Source organism: Egretta garzetta, unplaced genomic scaffold, assembly GCF_000687185.1.
Source record: "Egretta garzetta isolate BGI_Z169 unplaced genomic scaffold, ASM68718v1 scaffold448, whole genome shotgun sequence".
Classification (NCBI taxonomy): Eukaryota; Metazoa; Chordata; class Aves; order Pelecaniformes; family Ardeidae; genus Egretta; species Egretta garzetta.
In genome coordinates this window covers 2,301,140-2,321,322 of record NW_009260497.1, presented here as the reverse complement: position 1 = coordinate 2,321,322, position 20,183 = coordinate 2,301,140, and the positions used below count along the sequence as shown (strand labels likewise).

At 47.5% G+C, this 20,183-nt stretch overlaps 1 protein-coding gene across 3 annotated transcripts; it reads left to right on the top strand.

The window, feature by feature from the left end:
* Positions 1-7,266: 7,266 nt before the first annotated feature.
* Positions 7,267-19,816, top strand: UBE2G2 (ubiquitin conjugating enzyme E2 G2). Of its 3 annotated transcripts, none has more exons than XM_035899938.1 (5): positions 7,267-7,301; positions 7,389-7,434; positions 13,214-13,332; positions 16,371-16,511; positions 18,399-19,816. In XM_035899938.1, exons 2-5 carry the CDS (start codon positions 7,394-7,396, stop codon positions 18,524-18,526), a joined length of 429 nt encoding a protein of 142 aa, XP_035755831.1. In that variant the 5' UTR covers positions 7,267-7,301; positions 7,389-7,393; the 3' UTR covers positions 18,527-19,816. The 3 variants fall into 3 exon arrangements, with proteins under 3 accessions (XP_035755831.1, XP_009642742.1, XP_035755832.1); XM_009644447.2 differs by having other exon boundaries at positions 7,278-7,301; positions 18,414-19,810; XM_035899939.1 differs by lacking the exon at positions 7,267-7,301 and having other exon boundaries at positions 7,387-7,448.
* The last annotated feature ends 367 nt before the right edge of the window (positions 19,817-20,183 follow it).

The window sequence follows — 20,183 nt, the reverse complement described above, 5'->3', positions numbered from 1 at the left end:
CGCTCCCCGCGGACGGGCCGTCCTTCCCCCGCCGCTGCTGTGGGGGACCGTCCTGCGCCTCGACCCCGGCTGCGAGCCCTGGCTGTTCGGACTGGGACACCGAGGGGCGGCCTGGGCCGGTTGACACGCCTAGGGGGCCGCGGCGGGACAAGCGGAGGCGTGGGGGAGGCCCCGCAACCCTGGGCAAGCGGCCAATTCCCCTCATTTTTTTTTCCCCCCGTTAAATTTTTTAGGTGGAACAAAATGCAGCTATGGAAGCCTCTGTTGCCGAGGTTTGTCACCTCAAAGATAATTCGAGGTGTTTGCCAAGACTTAGCATGAGCGCGGTGGTTAGTAACAGCATTTAAACCAGAATGTGGCCATTGGTGACATAGGCTCGTTTGTTTGAAAGTCTGCGTGGGGTGTGACTCGTGGGGAGCTGCGACCTTCGCCGGCTGCAGCCGAGGGAGCAAGGACCTGCTGCTGTGGGCTGGGTCCCTCTGGGCACCCTGTTTCTCGTGGGGTGGGTGATCTGCTCCCTGGTGAGCTTGCAGGTGTCTGAAGGTGCCTTTTTTCAGCCAGAAATACCCTCTTGTTTGTTTGCTTGCCAAGTTGCTTTTGGCCTCTGATGTTCTTGGCTTTTGTTTAAGGCAAGGAAGTGGAACAGGGAAATAAAAAAAGCAGCGTTTAGCAGGTGAAGGATGGCGTTCGGCTGTAAGAACTAGCCTCCTGCTCCAGTGAAGGTTGTTTACAGAGCTCCCGACGTTGCCCAGGGATGAGGAGTTGTTTCTCACTTTACTGTTGCTTGGTGGAAGACTCCATTGCTAAAACAGAGTATTTACAGATGCACGGTTCCTGTTGGTTCTCGGACCACTCTGCAGAGTGCAGGTCTCTAAACTGAACCCTCACGTGGGCGAGGGCTGGGGCTGGCCTGGGGCCCCCAGCCTCTCGGGGCAGTGAGAGGGCCCCGCTGGTGCAGGTAAAGCTGGTGGTCTCTCCTAGAAACCCGTGGTTTTTTTCCATTGTAATCCAGAAGTGCTGACCCAAGAGGCAGCTGCAAAAAGCCTTGACTCTGCCTTTATCTGTTCTCTTACATAAATCCCCTTAGTCCCCACGAGCATGTTTGATCCTTTGTTGCTGAGGAGCTCTGAGATCTTGCTAGAATGTCTCGTACGAATGAATTCTGCAGGAAAAAAAGTGATATTATATAGCGTCAAGAAGAATTTGACTTAATGCTGTGGGCGGGCATTCCGTGAATCTTCTCTGCATAGTTTCCCGGGGTAACACCAACAACTGAGGTAACATCTTGGTTGTGATCTTCCTTTATAAATGCTTTCCCAACTCGAATAAACCACAGTGTTGTAAAAAATGAATGTAACCGACAGTGACCGAGTGTGCAGTGCTTTTACTCCTGGAAACCTGAGTTACAGAGGTAGAGGAAGGCAGGCGTTCTGGTTTCTGTGGCCACCTGGAGCACCCTGGGCTCTATGTGCGTTTCCAGGGTGGTTGTTTTCCTGTTGTGGGGCAGCACTTGTCAAACTTTACTACAGAACCGAGCCCGAGTTGTAACTCTTCCATAGTGCTTCCAAAAAGACGGGGCAGTTTGTTGCGGCTCTTCGGAAGCTGTTTTGCCCTATTCAAATTGTCAGCAAAAGTTGGTTTGAAAAACAAGAATAGTTCCTCGTCGCAGGTAGCTCTGCTGCCCTCTTTTCTGCAGAAAAAGAGAAAGTCCTGTCTCAGGACAGGGCCGTAGCCTGGGGTTCAGCTCTGCGTGAACTTTCAGCTCCCTCCTGACGAGGCGCGTTCCCAGGTCGCGTTCCTGGTGTGGGCGTAAGTGCTACCTCTCCCTGGGGGAACAGGAATGGGGAGATGACTTTAAATGACCCCTTCCTCCTGGCTACCCACCTCGGGTGAAACCTTGTCTCTATCTCTCTGTATATATTTGTGCGTGCAGGTTTTTTTCCCTTTAATTTTCTTCTCTACCTATTCCCTTGAGTTACCTCTAGTCGTGACGGAGATGTTTGGCAGGCAGCGCCTTGCCAGTGGGTGTATTTTGTTTACCGGATTTCTAATTCTTTCCTTACTTGTTTTTGTGTTGGTTTTTTTTTTTCTAGTTTTGGTCTTTGATTTTTCCCTGTGTACGTGCATGTGCGTGCTTAAATCTTTAAATAAAGGTTTATCATTACCTTATGTGAAAAGTGCTCGATGTTGTGAGCAGTTTCCACCTTCTGAAGCCCAAATACCTCATTCGCTTTTGGGAGAGGCTGTGAAATCGCGCTGTTTTCCCTTTCTTGTGGAGAACTAAGGGAAGGTGGCAGTGGGCAGCCAGATGAGGTGGATTTGTTTTCTTGTCCTAATTTACGTCTCTGTTTGCATGTTTGGAGTGTGATGGCTTTTTGCCATTTCATATTTATTCAAGTATTTTTCTACTCTGACAGAACTAATTTAGATAAAGCTTTCAAATAAAAAAATCGGATGTAAAAAAGGGCATAATTTCTGTTAGAGCATATGCTTCATTTTAGTTCTAGATTTAGAATATTTGGTAGTGTTAAAGCCTGAATTTAGTCCCTCAACAGCAGCTTGTGCTTGTGAGAGCTAAGAGATGGAAATATTTTTTTTTCTGCACTTACTGTTTCCAGGCTGCATGATCTTGAGGACAGCCCTGGATGGACTTTTTAAAGCTACAAATGGGTTATTTTGACAGTATTAAGTCAAATCTGTAGAGACACAAGTATTGTGGTGCCTAGCTGTATGTGCTGTCTTTCCTTCCTGGTCCAAACAGGCAACAGAGCGGTGGGTTGTAATGCCGGCAGGTATCGTTGGGAGTGCTGTTGGGTTAAAAATACGAGATTTAAGTTAATACTGAGACTTCAGAATTCACAGAAGCAAATACACCTCTATCGTACAGAACACAGTCTGGCAGCGCTTCAGTTGATGCCTCCTGGCCTTACTGCTTGTAGGGAGGTCATGTGAGCTGGACAAGAGCTCTGGCAGCGGTGGGGTGGGTTGTGATGAACTGCCCTCTTCAGGGGGAGGAGAGGGAGGGACATTTGCCGCAGGCCTCTAGGGCCATCCCTGTTAAACCTGCATTGAACATGCTCTTTCCTAAGCTTAGGAAATATCTGGGACGCAGGCTGTGCGAGCTCAGACTGCCTCACACCAGTGGGATGCTACATCAGAGGAGGGAGAAGACGACGGAATCTCTGGCAGAGTAGAAAGAACAGGATTCTGGTTTCAAGCGTCTCAGTCCAGATGCTGTCAAGATACTGAAGTGTGTACGTGCCCTTGATATTTCCTGAGTCTTGTGCGTTTAATCACCTCAGAGATAGGCTAAATTGATGCAGTTTTTAGGAAGCATGCTGTTGAACTTCACTTTTAAGAATGCAATCAGTCTTTTTATTAACTGCTCGAACAAAGAAGGTGTGTTTTCAGTTTGGCGTAATTGGCCTATAATGACTCCATAACAACCAGTGAAATTAAAAGGGAGGCGTTGATTGTGTGTGCACCCAAACCTGCCCTAGCTTCCTCGTAGAAGCGTTGCACTTTGCTCGTGTCGGCTCTGTTCCATTCAGTCTCAGCATACTTTAAAGCTTTGTTTGTAAGTTACAGCTACGGTGCTGCAAGCTGGGACTCCATCACGTTTCGATTCGGAAGCAAATCCCCTGACTGCATTGCAACAAAACCCACCCTGCAAACCAAACTGGGTGCCTCATGGAGGTGTGAAGGTGGAAGCTTCTCCGAAGACACTCTCACTCTGACGCTGGAGAGAGACCTTGCTGTGAAGCAGGCGGTGGGCTCTAGCACCATGGGCTCCTCCAACGCGGACCCAACATGTGTGCCTGAGTAAGGGAGTTCCCCGTGGCTCCCCAAACCCTGGGGTACCCTGATGTGGTTGTGGTGATGTATAGGTGAACCTGGGCCTGTGCGGCACCATGATTCCCTTCCGGCCAGCTGGAAGCATCTCCTGACTCTGCCTCTCCTTTGGTTTCTGCGGAGACTCTTCTTGGCCTTCCCCTTTACCTCATTCAAAACTGATTCCTTTTCTGGCTTTCTGTTTTATCCTTTTTTCCATGTTGTCTGCTTGTCCTTCCACCTCTCAGAATCCCTTAACAGGACATTGCTGCTTGGGCGTTGGCTCCGTCGGAACCCAGAAGGCTTGCCCAGTGGTATGGTACTCCATGGGTGTGTTGGGAGGCTGCTTTATCCCGTGGCTCTGGTGGTTGGCACTGTGCAGAATACCTGTCCAGGAAGGTGGTGGCCTGGCTTTGTCTGCCCCAAAGAGATTACCTGCCCTCTGGTAGCAGGGGGGAGGTCGTGATGCTCTGCGGAGCGGGGGCTGCGCTCCAACATGGGCCCACAGCTCCAGGTGAGGGTGATGGTGCTGCAGTGCCAGTGTGGCAGGAGGGCTCCTCTGTGTCCGACGGCTCTGCTCCCCCATCAGTTGTCCTGCGGATCACAGGGTTCCACTCCTCAGAGGTGCTTTCCTGGACCTGCAGTCACCAGTCAGCCACAAGCAAGGAGCTGCTGCATCAAGGGCTCCTGCCAAGTCTTTCTGCTGATCTTGCCCCTTGGAGAAAGAGGATCGAGGGACCTGGCGCTCAGTTTGTGCAAGCTGCCTCTCCCAAGTTATCTGGTGCAGCTCCAGGATCCCCGTTTGCCCTGTCAGCACCTCGTGTTGGGTGCTCTCTATGCTCAGCTCCTTGCTGCTGCTGGGAAATAGCGCATGTTGGAACAGAAACGGTGCATCAGTGTTTGACGTCGTCAGGTGACGGTGGCTGTTGTGCAGGTGTGCGCTGGCACACTGCTGTCCTGGCTGGACAGGCAAGAGGACAGTGTGGCACTTGCAGAGGGGGAAAGCTTTCCTTGGGGCAACTTTAAACCATGCACATGGAGGGGATTTGCAGATCAGGAGGCCAAACTCAGGCCAGCCAGAAGTTACCACTGGCTGGATGCTCTGTGAAGTGAAGGGCGGGCTGTTTCACCTGCTGACATGCTCCTGTTGTGCCACACGGCTTGCTCGTGAGGACAGCTGCCGAGGGATGGGGTGGCAGTGGAGAATGGAGTAGGAAACTGGCCTGGCTGACTTGTCAGAGTCATTCTGCAGTGAAAGGTTAAAACAAATGCTTTTTGCTGCTCACTGGAAAATAATGGGAAAAAATCCTGACATTCCGTTAAAATGACCCTGTTTTGGAGGCTCTGGTAAGACTGAAGCAGCTGATGTTGTGTCAGCCACTGGCAATTCACACTGCATGGTTCCTGAAAGCTGTGCTCCCAATTTCCCTTTGAACGGCTCTAGAGAAATCATGGGGTAGGTAGGATGTGACCATCCACATGGAAAAAGGTTTTTTTTCCTTCCTCAATGACCAGGTGTAGGAACAGCCACTCGAAAATCAAAGCTCACATGCCCCTGCACTGCCCAGTTACTGCTTTGCTGATCCTTAAGGACGGAAACCTCTTTCGCCTTCCTCCAAGGGGAGAGCTGAGCGAGGTGGAGAATTGACCCTCTATCCTCCTAAAGACCCTTTGCTTGGTGGGGTTTGGCCCTGAATTCCCATGTCCCCTGGTTTCCTTGGGGGTGGAGAGCTGTACAGCACACCTCCACGTGGCTGCCTGCTGCCACCACTGGGCAGGCATGAGGGCTGTCTGCCAGTGTGGGGTCTGAAACAAAAACGCTCCCGGGGTTTTCAGGGGAAATCATGGGAAATATCAGAGGGATTTTCTTCTTAGAGAGAGCCACAAGATGGAGCAAAATGATTCCCGGAGCTCCTGGGTTTGACATCTCCCTCCTTCTGTCTAAAAACACCACAAAGAAAAGCTGTTAGAGACCCGCTATCAGGCTGGAAAAGCTGCTCCTTAATGTCAGGACGTCGTGGGAAACCATAACTGAGCCTCAGTCTGCTGCTGCTGTGCTTTTGGAGAGGTCTGTGCCAATGTTAATGGCAATCCAAGTGAACAGAAGAGTTTTGCTGTCTTCCCTGTTGGCATATGTCCACGCGGTTTTTAATCCAGCAGTAACTTAGCTGTTCTAAGACAAAAATCTGTGTGCTGTTTTGCGCAGTGCTACCCACAATTTTTACGTGTAACTTAACAGATTAGGGTCAAGCGTCTTGTTTATTGGTTTGTGACTTCCCATCTTCCCTGGGTCCACGTTCATGCTTGTTTTCATGCATGGGAATGTGCATGGCATTGCCTGTGGCTGCGTCTTATGTGTTACGGGCCGCTGGTAGCTACAAGGCTACCAGTTAGGAAACTGTTCTAGATACGCAGCTCACAGCCCTTACTTAAGGTGGCCTAATTACTGTCACCTCCTCTGGTCCGACACCCTTGGAGCATCGCCTCCTGCCACCAGTCCTGCCGGCTGCCCCACGTCTTGCTCGGGGCTGTGGGGCTGCTGTTTGGCCCCCCAGGGACTGCGGGTCTGCTGGTCGCCTGCGCATGGCTGAACTTTGTCTTGCCGGCTGCTACCACCCTGCAGGGCTTTGGAAACTGGAGCTCGATGGTCATTGCACTCAATAGTAGAAAAAACTGGTTATTATTTTATCAGTGCGGAGAGTGCTGGGCTTCAGCAGGCTGGAAATGCGGTACTGATGCCGAAGGTTATTGTATGAATTGGGAATTGTACCAGGTTCCTACAGAAAGTGAGGGTTAATGGATCGCAACTTACTGTGTGCAGCCATGGCTGTTTTATTGCTGATGCTTTTTTTTATTCGCGTTTTCCAGGCCACGCAGGGGGAGTCAGATTGAATTCAAAGAACAGAGCCGCTCGTCAAATCTCTCTTACTTCTGCTTCTCCCACATTTTGCCTCGCCTGGGGTTTTGTATCGAGATGCTGTCAGGTCTGAATTGGTGCAGAGAGGTTACAGGGATACAGTCTGTTTTCTCCTCAGGCTGTTGAGTTTGTACCTGCAGATATCGCAGCGCTCCAAGTGTTTCCCGTGCGTTGTGGAAACAGGTGTTTTTTTTTTCTTCCTTCTCAGTTTTAAATCATTGCTCTGGGAAGGCTATTCCGGGGAGCCTGAAAAAACACAAAATGCCAAATAAATTTGCCTAGAAAACTGCCTCGTGTGAAGACGTTAAATTGTCAGCAGTAAGATACTGGGCTCTCTGGATGTGGGGTTTTGCCCGGTAAAGCATGGCTGGAAGATTCCTCCCATACCGTCCCCAAGCTTTGCTCCGGGGCTGTTTGCTGGGGGGGCCTCTGTGCTAAGCCGTCGCCACCCAACCACTAGCCAGAATGCTGAGGCTTGCAGGTTGTGATAACCTTCCTTGTGTTTTTGTTTTTGCAGAGCTGACTCTGAACCCACCAGAAGGGATAGTAGCAGGTGAGGAACTGAGCAGGGTTTGTGCACTGCGAAGCTGTAGCCTTGCGTTCAGGTAGCACTAAGTATTGTTTTGTTTTTTCTTAATAGGTCCCATGAATGAAGAGAACTTCTTCGAATGGGAAGCTCTGATTATGTGAGTTCATACTGGTTTGTATCTGAAATCAGCACTTGCACGCTGTGATTAGCTTCTAGGAGAATGAGAATGTAAAAATATAATATCCGTTCTGCATAATGCCAACCTTTGGCTGGGAACTTCTTTCCTGACCCAAACGGGGAATTATATTGGGAGTTTGAAGAGTGTGGCAGAGGCAGCATTGGGACTCAAGTGATCATTTGTTGTACAGGTGTCACTATAAGCAGGAACATTCTGCGTAAGTAACTTGGAGATTTGTCAGGAATCCTCATTTGGGCTTCCTTGGATATATGTTGTACATACAAATGCTGCAGGAAACAAGGAATTGCTTGTAGGTCACCCAAACCTGTTGGGAACATTGCTTGGCTGCAAGCACAGGACAGGTTTTTCTCATGTTTTAGGTGGAGCAAAGTACACAGATTATCAGTGATAGGAGGAAAAAAAAATCAATGGCTAAAATTAGTTTACTGTTCAAATTTGTTCTAGAAAAATCAAGAGGATTGATCTGAGAAAGTATTCAAATTTTTAAAAAAAAGCTTTTGAAATTCTTTACACTTCATGAACCGGCTGGTGTTGTCAAGACATTGGGTGCAGTGGTTCTGCGTAGAAAGCTCTTGTGTTGTTGAATAGCTCTGGTCGCTACCTGTTGTGTTTTGGGGGTGACAAAGGCTTCTTTACAAAGCCGTGTCCTCCCCCTTTTGCTCCCGAGCTTATGGGTATGGTTGTTTGTAGCAAAACTTGCTATGAAAAGATGGAATCTTCTTGCCCAGCATCTTAGAGGTTGTATTCTCTCTTGCTTGTACTTTCTTACTGATGCTGTACCCTTCGTCGGGAACTTGGGAGTACACGGAATAACTGGTGATCTTTACAAAACAATGTTCTGAAACGGCAGGGGAGAGGAGATGAGACCTTTGTCACTCAGGTCTGACAATTTACGCAAATGCTACAGAATTAAAAGATGAAGAAGCTCCAAATGGCTATGTCTGTCTTGAAGAATTAGGAAAAATTCCTTCCCTGCAAGGGCTGTCAAACACTGGAAGGGGCTGCCCAGGGAAGGGGTCGAGTCCCCTGGGGCAGTCCATCTGGGGGCAGAAGAGGTGCTTAGGGCCAGGGTTCAGTGGTGGGATGGCAGGGTTAGGGGAACAGTTGGGCTTGGTGATCTCAAAGGGCTTTTCCAACCCAAACGATTCTGTGATTCTGTGATTCTGTGTTGTTAGGGTAGATCCAGGCTCTGTATTTCAGGATTCCTTTAGTACAAGTTGGTGCTTTCCTTTTTTCCTTCAGCCAGGGCCGGGGGGACAGCAGGGGCAGCCGGCAGTGGCCCTGCTCGCAATGTGCCTGCTGTGCTCTTGGCAGGTTTGCACTGCAGCCACCAGTGCTGACTTAGTTGATTCTCAATGAGCGTGGGTGGCAGAATTTTCCTCTGTTTGCTGGGGGTGTGTTGACTAGGGATGCAAAACAAGATTGCTGTCTCTTGGGATCAAGCACACAACCAATACACAGGCGTCCCGAGCTACTGTAGCGTATCACCTATTCCACACAAGCTGGCTGTGTGGGTGATCCTACTTCATGGCAAGCGTGAGCCTCTGGGTTATTTTAGGCCTTGGTAAAGTGGAGGTTTGGATTACTACTGCTTGTTTGCTGATTCTGTGAAGAGTTGGCGAATGCCTCTGCTTATGTGCAGGGATTTATCCTGTGATGAACGGTTTCCTGGTAGCTCAGTCCCCTGAAAAGAAACACTCAGCGTGGAAATAGGTAATTTGTTGCCTGACACCAAAGATTTTGGCTGCAGTGTCTTAATGCTTTCTCTTTCTGTAAGTGGGATAGGTATCATGCTGTTCTGCTCTATTCTTCTGAAGCATGCGCTTTGTAACGTGCCAAACTTCAGCTCGGACAGCTTACGTTGCTTGGAGTGTAGAAATCCCAGAGGATTTAATGCATGTCTTGGAATATGGGAGGAAATTCCTGCCTGTCGGTTCTTTCTTGTAGCAGAGGTGGTGTGGTTGAGCAGAGCTTTTGTGGGGGGCACACAGTGGTGCCTGTGCATTTTGGATTTGGTGCATTACCTAGAAAGTACTTTTACTGATGTTTCCCATAACAAATTCTTAAACAACAGAGGAGCTGCTTGCAGACTTGAAAGACCTTTAAAGTGCTGAGTGTTGAGCTTTAGGTCTTTGTCAGCGCAAAATGAGAGGCGGAGGTGCTTTAATTTTGGTTTCTATATTGTGTGTGTCTCATAATAAAATTATATTTTAAGATCTGCTAAATTCTGAAGCTGTGGTACAATGGAAACGTGTTTACCCTAAACATGTTGGGGTACTTTCATCTCTTTACAAAGCTCTGTTAGTAGAAGTGTTTGCGTACATTGGGAAAGCAAGCTAACCAACGTGTTTATATTTGTCTGTGATAATCTTCTCGGATGTCTTGTAATCTCAAAGGTGCTACGTGCAGTTCTGGGAATGAAAGAAGTGCAGATGAGGAATGAAAGTAAAGTTGGCCTCATTTTTAGACAGATGAAGCGCAAGATGTAAGTAAGCAGCATAATAATGAAGAGAACAGAATACTTTTTTTTTTCCTTCACCCAATTTATACAGAGCAAGAGCACAGGTAATGGCATATAAATAAAAAAAAAAAAAAAAGAGTTAGGAAGGAAAAGACACCCAGCCCCCTTCTGAATTGATAAATGGGCGATAACATTACACAGATTGATGTAAGAGCTTGGCTCGGAGATAAAAATAATGGCAATAATAATTTGTATTTCCGGTGTTCTTGCCTGCAGCAGCAGTGCTGAATAGATGTTAAACGCATGAATATTCAGGCTGTGTTGATGTGTCTGAATGATGGAACAGTTCTTACGCCCCTGAAGTGAGTCTGATCCTGAACTGCAAACACAATGTGGTGATCTTCCTGAACAGTGGAGGTTTGGAGCCTGGCGTACAACGCACCCTTTTGATAAGACATCAAAGAGTAGCTGAATTTGAGTGTTTATGAAAGCTGAATCTTTGCAACGGGGTGACTTATTTGACATGGCAGGAGAGTTTGCTGTAATGACCCTCAATTCCTTAGTGCTGCATGAGGTCCTACAGGGCTGCCTTGTGTTGTGCAAGTTTGTGAATTTAACATTTCAAGACATTTTGCCACCTTTGGCTGGCGTATACAGGTGTGTGTTGCTATTAAAGTTCATCCCCAAAAGACACAAAACCACGTAATTGTTAAGAACTTGTTTTCAAGCAATCTTTAGGCTAATCTAAACAGTAGAAATTGAAGTCAACTTATCAAAAACCTGTCTAGAAAGGTAATTAGATCTATTATTAGGCTTATGACTTTTGTGTAGCATGGAATTCCCCTCTTCAGCATCTGATGACTGTGGGTTTTGGTCCTTTTCCAGCATCTTTTTACAAATAAGAAGCCATTTACAAATGTACGGGAAGCTATGGTTATAGCATCAGTTGTCCTTGTCAACATGCTTTTCCCTCCTATTTTGGCAAATACCCACTACCCTCTTCTTCCCCTTTCCGAAGTAACAGCCAGCTCATGGAGTTCAGGGTTTCTTATTTTCGTGCTATGTATTGTGTCAGCAGGGTTTTTTGTAACACCTCTTGCACAGCTACACAGTCTGGTTGTCTAGTGAGTTGCTTAGTGCTGCGTAACGGCCGGAGGAGAACTGGTGTCCGCTCCTAAATACTTTCGGGAAGTCCATAGAGCAGCATCATGTGTGGAAAAAGATGTAGAGACTGCCTGCTTTGTAGATTGGGAAGAGCATTGGAAGGAGCAGGTTTAGGACATGGATTTTTGTAGAGTTACATGCCTCGAGCCTGTGCAGAACAAGTGCCCTCCGTGTGCACACCGTCAGTGCTGGCAAGCACTTCGTCCTTCCTGGGGTATGGGAGATGCTTATGGCAACTGGCTTGTTGGCTTGGGGGCTCTTTGCTCGGCGCGATGGGTGTCACTGCTGCGTGGTCTGAGTGTTTCTTGGAGGAACCCCAATTGAGTACTTGGGTAGCATGGACTTCAACTGGCGTAGCAGCTCGGGGGAGATCATAGCATAAGGCGCGGGGGCTTTGAACATGGGGTACTTCCACATCTTTGCAGCGCAGGTGGTGCGATTGCAAAAGGAGATGTGCTCTTCACTTCTCCCAGCCCTGCCGATGTCCCTTTTGAACTGAAAGTGATGCTGTCAGCTTTGAATGTTGCGGCCTCCTGAGTGTTTTGTACTTGCAAATGCTGTCTTGGATTAACTTTAATAATTTCTTTGAAGTTGATCCTGGCAGCAGTGAATGGTTAAACCAAAAGCATTTTGCGCACATAATAAGGGGCCTAAAATGGAGTGTGTTGGGTTAACGTATTTGGCAGAAGAGCCCTCAAGGCTGTGTGTTTGCTCTCAAAACAGAACATAAGACACCCACCAGCTTTTCAATGCGCCTATGTACATACACTTAGAAGTTCAACAATAAGCCTTTAAAATGCAGCTGGAATTAAAATGTTCATGAAAAAATGCATTCCGCTTACTCTCAGATGTGAATTGAATCCTGACTAAATTTAGGGAAAAGGCCAGAAAGGGAACAAAATGGTTGAGATGGTTCAGCTTTCATTCTTGCAGTATGTTGATGCATTTCTCTAATCTTACCCGCCAGCGTCAATATTCAGGTTTAAATCACGTAGTTCTTGTGTTTATCTACCAGCTCAGCCTTTTGAATCCCAAGTCTCCTAGGGCTTTCGGTTTTGCTGGTCTCCATTTTCTTTTTCTGTAGGCTACCAGTTGCAGTCTTAACTGTTAGGAGTCCTTGAACTTGTATGCTCTTTCTGGCATGGAGAATGTGGATCGGGAGGAGGGGACACGAATATATTCTTAAGCCTTATTTCTCAGACAGTATAACCTGTGTTTGAAGAGTTTTTTAGTAAATACACGAGGCTTTCTTGGCTGAGAGTTTCAGTGATGAAGCTTGTTTCCTCATCTTTCCAATCATGGGAGATCATGTTTGTGTTACAGCTTCCAGGTGGTTCCTTGGGTTTGAATAAATCACGTGTAATAAACTTTTTTTGCTCACCTTCCAAAAATGTTTTATGCAGGGAGGGTGAAATAGTTGTCTTGATATCCTCAACTTGACTGCACTTTGAACTAGGTGATGAACACAACGAGGAAATGTTTCTACAAGAGTCCCGATGGAGCCATTTGTTCTCCGCGGGCGCTCAAGGGAGTGCAAACTAAATACCTGGAGTCTGCGAAGCAACGTTGTTCTGCATCTGGCAATTATGGTCCCTGAGCTGTGTTTTTATTTTTACAAACCAGCGCTGTGGTTTTTTGCATCAGGTAGCGATAAGTGCTTATGTGTGGTTATGCTCGATACTGGTGGTTTGAATCTGTAGGTTTTGTAAATTATTTTTGAGCTACGGCGTTCGACATCTCTGTCTTGTGCAGCATGACAGTATCTTCAAAGGCACAGGAGTCCCACACCTGCTTCTGCTTTTTCTTGACGTGCAGACGCTCAAATCCTGGAACATGCCTTGGAGCCAGATACTCCAATTATACCCAGACACACCCTGCTAATTAAGCAGTGTTGTGACCTTCCTAGTAATTTAGCGTGCAAGCTTTGATTTCCCCCTTCCCTCCCAAACCCCCTATTTGGATTTAAGTTTATGAGGTGTGGGGTAACAGCGTGTTAACTCTTTGTTTTCTGGAGAAGATGGTATAACCCAGGCCTCAAACGTCTCATTAGACAAGAATTTGGGTGAAAGAACTATTTAAAACTCTGCTGAATAGCTTTGTATCTATTTCCAGGGGTCCTGAAGACACCTGTTTCGAGTATGGGGTTTTCCCTGCTATTCTGAGCTTTCCACTTGACTACCCACTGAGTCCTCCGAAGATGAGGTTCACGTGTGAGATGTTCCATCCGAACAGTGAGTATGATGCAAGCAGGGCGTATGGGGGAGCGGGTTGCTTGCACACCTCAAAACCAAATTTTTGCAGCGGGAGACCTGGCATCCTTGCTGAGGACGGTTCTCTTCCTCTCCCATATTGAGTACGCAGTCAGACTTTTCAGCTGTCTGGCAGTTTTGCTCTGTCTTAGGGTCACTTTGTCACATTATTCCTCATACACCTTTTGGTCATAAGTGGTCCAATACAGATTCCAACAATTTCACAAAGATTCCAACAATGTCACTGCCTTTAAGATGGTTCCAGGAATACTGGTAACTATTGTATAAATGGCCTAAAGATAAATCTTCTGTGCATGTTATGCCATTTAGGGAATAGGTACAGGCTTTTTACAGTCTTGCTCTGTGGCTTGAAGTAGTTTGGTGTTATTTTAACGAGTGAAAATCTGTTTGTGTTGATCAAAGTTTGGATGCAGCTTTACTTGGCAGCACTTGGCTGCTTCCACATTAGGTCACAGGTTTAGTAACATTTCTGATGGGATCTTTCTGAAATACAGAGTACTCTGTCCAAGCAGGTGACACGTTTGCAGGCATTTAATATTAAGACTTTGCTGGCCTTTTCTCTGCCATTCTGATGGTGATAATATTGAGACTTTGCAGTGGAAGCAATTGAAGTAACAACAAGTACAGCTAATGGGTTTGAGCTTTGGACAGGTGAAAACCTTAAAGCCCCCTTTCGCAGCCTGGAGCGCTACTTTTTGGAGTCGGACTTGTCATACGCAACAAGTTTGCAAAGAATGCCATCTGCTAAATCAACATGGATTGTGCGAAGATTGTTTATTGTCGCCCATGTTTGATGGGTTGGATCTGTATTCCAGGCTATTGGGTCTCTGCTACTGGAGAGCAATAGAAGGAGAATGCTGCCCTCCTGCCTCGTGTTGCCTTCCCAGCTGACGTTCCTGCACTTGCATAACACAAATCTTAATCTCGGCTGGGAATTGATTTATTTCATCCTATTCCAAAGAATTTTGCAATTTCTTGAAGTTCCTCTGTTCTTCCCGTCTCAAAACACCACCGATGCAGATTCTTGCCCATTTAATCCACAAGCAAGCCCATCTTTCTGGTCTTCTGTGGAGGGGACACCACGTCGCAGCACAGAACCATGCAGACGTGCCTGAGGTGGTGTAGCATCACCTCTGAAGCTCTGATGGCTGCAGCGTTCGGCACCTGGAAGAAACGTGGCTGCATCGGCATCTTGCTCCACCTGGTCTAATTCACCCAGACTTCTTGGTGGCACTGGTCTCTGTGAGCAAGTCTGTGTCCACACAAAACTCTGCAGCTTCGCTTCTGGCCTTGGCTTGAAGTGTGCAGTGTAGCTAGGAGGAGGAGGGCGCAGAGAAGACTCTTGTGTTACAGAATGGCTCTGGATGCCGGCGCATCCTCCGTGGGGTTAACTGGAAACTACTGGGGGGGGCAGCTCTGCTTTTTAAAGCCCCGTGACTCTGCATCATGTTTAAAGTTGAGATCACATGAATCTTCCTCCTCAGGTGGGGTCATGATGGTCTGGTTATACCCAAAAGGCTGTAGAAATGGGTGCTGTGCTTTCTCCGTTCCTTGGGTGCTCACTCCTCCACCTGTGAGGTACTGCAAGGAAAACATTTCACAAGTCTGCTGTGTTACCTTACTTTCACAGTTTGTGCTATGTACAGGGGGATCTGAGATGCCACGACGCTATCTTCTCTTAAAATAAAGTGATACTCATGGATGCTCTTGGGGAAGTGAACTTCAAAGTAGCAATTAATGGCATGTCTTGCATTAGCATGTAGTGACAAAGCGGGAAGATGCGGATGTCTTCCTGGAATCGGCCTTTGCTGTCGTGACTGTGCTGTTGTGGTCCAGCTGTTTAAATGAGGCACTGCATAAAAGTGTTAGGGTAACTTAGAATTGAAATCCCTTCTACCGGTGTGTTCCAAACTTGCCAGGATAAGTGCTGATTCAGCACATGCTGTTTTATCTCTTCCAGGCATGGCTAGGCCAGCTCCAGTCCCCAGCCTGGGGCTGCAGGAGGGGATGTAAATAAGTCTTCCAGAGCGCTTATGTGGTGCAGGCTTGTGCAGACATAAGCTGGGTGAAGGGAAGGGACTGGAAATGAGCACAGCTGCTTCCAGTGGTCATTCCCTCCTTTTGTTTTGTCTTGTTTTCCTGGCAATGGCGCAGGTTTGGTCACCCGAGGAATGGAAGCACTGAAAGTACCAGGCTAAAGCTGTCATTCCTTGGGAGGCTGCAGAATTAGGCCATGTTGCTAAAGCAGTGTCTCGAACTCTATCCTCCTTGTGTTGCCTCTTCAGCCTTTCTTCTGGCCTCGTTACAAAGTCGGTGGAGTCCAATGTCTGTGAAGATGACCTGTACTGTTGCAGATGCTTTGCTTATGCTAAAGGTGGGAGGGGAAGCTGCCTGTATCCTTAATTGATAGCTTATCTTGTTTCCACGCGCTTTAATGCAGCTGAGCTTTAAGCAAAACTAAAAAAAAAAAGTAGGGTGAACTCTTCTGGTTGCCCCTCAGTAACGTGCAAAATAAGATCAATCACACTGTTTATAAAACACCGCTTTTCCCTCCTTGCTGCAGCAGAGCAAGTTTTCTCCGTTCTTTTTACAGTCATGGTCTGGCGGAGGACTCCAGCGTGCATGCAGTGCTGTGTGACTGTTACCCTTCGATTTAAGTAGAACTGGTTCGCTACGTGGAGCTGTGCCTGTGCATAAATTGTTCCACCAGGCTGCAGCTCTCATTTTTTCTGTGGAGCCTGTCGCTGGTTATTAAATGACAGGAGTGCTCTCTGCAGGCTTCTGTTGGGGAAGGATGACCCCAGTTTGTTAGAGTTGCTTAAAGGAAATTTCTGCTAGATTCTTGTCTTTCAGATTTTGTATCCTCTTGCCTTTGGAAGAGGAACTTTAAAAGCTTCAGTCACATGAAGGCCAAGTCCAAATGTTCATCTGTGCTAAAGATCTGGAGAGGCTGAGTGTTTCCACCAAGTAACGATCAATCCCCTGTACTTCTCATGCAGTTTACCCGGATGGGAGAGTTTGCATCTCTATTCTTCATGCTCCTGGAGATGATCCCATGGGATACGAGAGCAGTGCTGAGCGGTGGAGTCCTGTGCAGAGCGTGGAAAAGATCCTCTTGTCGGTTGTCAGCATGCTGGCAGGTAAGGACTGCTGTTTTATTGGCAGTGGCTCCGAGACCAGTTACCGAGTTAGCTAGGGCTGCTTCTTGCTGTTTGATTTGTTAAGGGAGCAAAGGACATTTGAAGCTGCTCAGCCCCAAACACGGTTCTTACAGCCCTAGTATTTATTTATTAATGAACCAGTTTTCTGAAAAGAATTGGTGGAGGAAAAAAAAAAAAAAAAGAGACTGCCTTAGTAGAGAGGTGCTCCCAGCTTTGCGAGCACTGCTTTCCTTCCAGGTCAGCAGCCACCGAGCAGGGGGTGAGGGTCAGCTGGGTCCGGACACTCAGCTGGTTCCCTGCTCCTGCACAAAACCCGCGCTCCACCTTCGTACTTCCTGCGATGTCTGCTGGGCTCTTGCAGGTCTTAAAGCTATTGATTACAGCCTGTGTTGGGTTTGGCTTTAGCAGCTGAGGGGTTACCAGCCAGATCTAACCGGTACAGTAAACTGGAGTCCGTGGTCTCTCTGATTCACATGCCAGCACCCTCCGTTTCTGTGTGTTATTTGCCAGTCTGGGATTGTACCCCATCCTGCTATCTCTCATTCAGGGGAAGGCTTTTTGAGAAGAGGGGTGGGGTGAAAAACTTCTTCTGCAGCCTTTTAGATGGCTTCCCTTAAATCTCTGTCATATACAGCTCCCTGAAAGATGGATCCTTTTCCACGTAGTGGACAGAGCCACTGAACTGCCTGAAAAGGGCAGGGCCGTGTCCTTTAGAATCAGTTTTGAATGATAAAAGATTTTAGAGGGTTTAGAAGCAGCAAAGTTGATCAAAGAGCAAGGAACAGATTCTTACAGGGAACCATTTTAGCTTCAGAATAGTAACCTACTGCTGGGGAGCCACGCAAATGGTACCTCGCTGGGCTTCCTGTGCCCTCAGAGAACTCGGTGTGCTGTGCAGCCTTACCGTAGATTGGTTGGCATGGGAGTCGCCTGGTCTCTCATTCTCTGCCTGCGCGTCCTGTTTTCCCACGGCTTTTTGGAGGAATTAGTCTAAACTGTTGGTCAGCTTCTTTCAGGCTGCTGGCAAACTCTTGGCTCTGGCTCCGCAGAGAGCACAAGCCCAGGCTTGGCAAACCGGGTGACCTGCTGGCTTTTAAGGGCAAGCCATCAGCATCGCATCAAGAAAGGCATGAGCCCAAGGTGTCTGCCGTGAACTGGGCTCGGGTGGGTTTGGACTGGTGTGGGGTAGAGCGCATTCTATCTTAGTGACTTGTGCAGTCCCCTGGAAGTTCTCCTACTCTCTGCTGACCACGAACCTGGTAAATCCCGTGCTTCGGCTTACCTCTGTACGAAACAAAGTGTTGGAGTCACAGGGGCTTAATGTACTTTGTAAAACGCCCTGAAATCCTAGGATGAAAGATGCTACAGAAATGAAAGCATTCTATGGGTTTTCTTGGTTTGTTTTGTTGTTTTTTAAGAGAACAAGCCATCCCAAAGAGTGACAGAGCCTGTTTGGGTGGCCTGGTCGGGAGGCCTTTGTGTCTGTGAAGCTGCAGAACCAGAGAAAACATTTTGCAGGGAGCAGTACGCAGTTGTACAAACCCTTGATGATGCTGGGGGTGCCACATTGTGTTGTTCCCTGTGCGTGCTGGGACTCAGCTGCTGAGAGCATAAACAAAAGAAAGTCCTGCTCCTCTGCCACTTGTCTTTTACCTAAACCAGACCCTGCTGTGATATTCTCTTTTGATCATCTAAATCGGAACCGTTCGGGAATCCAGCAGCTGTCAGGGGATTTTCTTTAGTGGTGTTTCCATGGTCCCAAGCAGGGGAGGTGTGCCAAAACCCTGGGGAAGTAGCAGTACAGAGGTGTTACTGAAAAAGCGCGAGGGTCTTGCTCCATTGCCTGCCTGCCCACCTATCTTTCAGTCTTTCTCGTTTCAGAGCCAAATGATGAAAGCGGAGCCAATGTAGACGCCTCCAAGATGTGGCGGGAAGACAGAGAACAGTTTAACAAAATTGCCAAGCAGATTGTGCAGAAGTCACTCGGACTTTAAGCTCACAAAGAGACTGAAGTGTTTTGTATTTCTCTCCATCCAGAAACGAGCAGTGCTCAGTGATGGTACCAAAAAGGAAAACTTTGCAAAACTATTGGCCTAGTTCTTCTTATCATTCGCTATTTATTTACCATCTCTTTTCTTCTTCCGCTGCTCCAGAGAAGCCTCTAGTTCACTTGATCGTGTGGAAAAGGGATTTAATACTAGGGAAAATCACGGAGACGACGCTGTTTGAAAGGCTACTTGTTGCTACCTCACGTCGCGGTATGGAAAGCTCGGAGACTTTGCAGTCTGCAGCCTGCCTTCGCCGATCTGCTGTTTGAGAACAGAGCTGGTTTGGATCACCTGCTGGAAGAATGAGTTTTGGGGTTTTTTTTTATAGGTAGCATTGCATCTGGAGCACCATAGGCAGGAAATAATCTACCAGTTTTTATGATACTTGCTACATTAAGCATTTGCAGTCAGAACTGATTTGAAGAGTATATTTAGCAAGAGTGGCCGTAAAATGAGGTTATAGTCAGGACGCATTAGCAAAGGAAGTGATTGTGCAGCGTGTAACTTCAGAGGGAGATCTCGGGGGTTGTTTCCAGTGGCTGGCTGGGGGTCTGGAATGGGCTGATGTTCCCGTGTAACACTGTGAGTTTGTACTGAGCCTTTGAGTCAGTGTTTGCTTGGAAGAAATCCCAAGAGCTGCTTTATTACTCCCTAAAGACACTCAGTTGTGAACTTTACATTCAATTAGAGCTGCCAGGTGGGAAGACTGGATTCTTAAATGCTTCTGTCAGGTTCACCATGGGCAGGGTAGGTCATTGGCAGCCTGAAAACCCAGTGAGAATATGTCTGCTCCTCTGGGGCTGGAAAACATCTCGGCAATAATGTCAGCTCCTCTTCTGTCGATGTTTGGATGTTGAGAGGATTTGGCGCTGCTGGCCTTTGCCGTTACGGCCCGGGTTGCCCCGTCTTTCAGGTGAATGGGCAAAGATGAACGTGATGAATTTTGTAAGACTAACTGTAACGCCTCTTTATGCCGACTGCTCTCGTGTATTTAAATATGAGTCGGAGAAGATGCTGATCATGTTTCCTAGAGGATGGGACAATGCACGTTTAGAACTGCAGAGTATCGTAGCTGATCGCCGGCATGGAGGGAGCGGGAGATGCCAGCTGCAATGATCAGTTTGTAAAACTGCTTAGGGGCCACTGCTGACTTCTTGTGCTTTGCAAGCGAATCTCTTGCGTAGGTCCAAATCTTCTCCAGTTTACTACAAGCAATAACATGCCCATTGATAGCACATAGTCGCACTGCCAGGAAAGCTTTACGGAGGTGATTGTGCGCATGCCCGTGTGTACAGCTCATCAGTATTGATGCCTCACCATCGTCACATGCTGCAGTTCACAGTACGCTGTCCTGCACCTCTGAAGTGTTCACATTGCTACGACTGGCTGACTTTTACCTCCTCGTAGAAGTAATTCTCGCTTTGGTGTAAGGGTGGGAGAGGGACCTGATGTAGTTTGGGAGCAGAGATGATGATATAGTGTTGTACCTAACTAGTATTTCAAGGTGTACAGGAAAATGTAGCACTTACCTGCAAATTGGGAGCGTTTCTTTTCAATTGTAGTGGCTGGGGCGGTGCTTCTGGGGGCACAGCAGGCCTGGTGT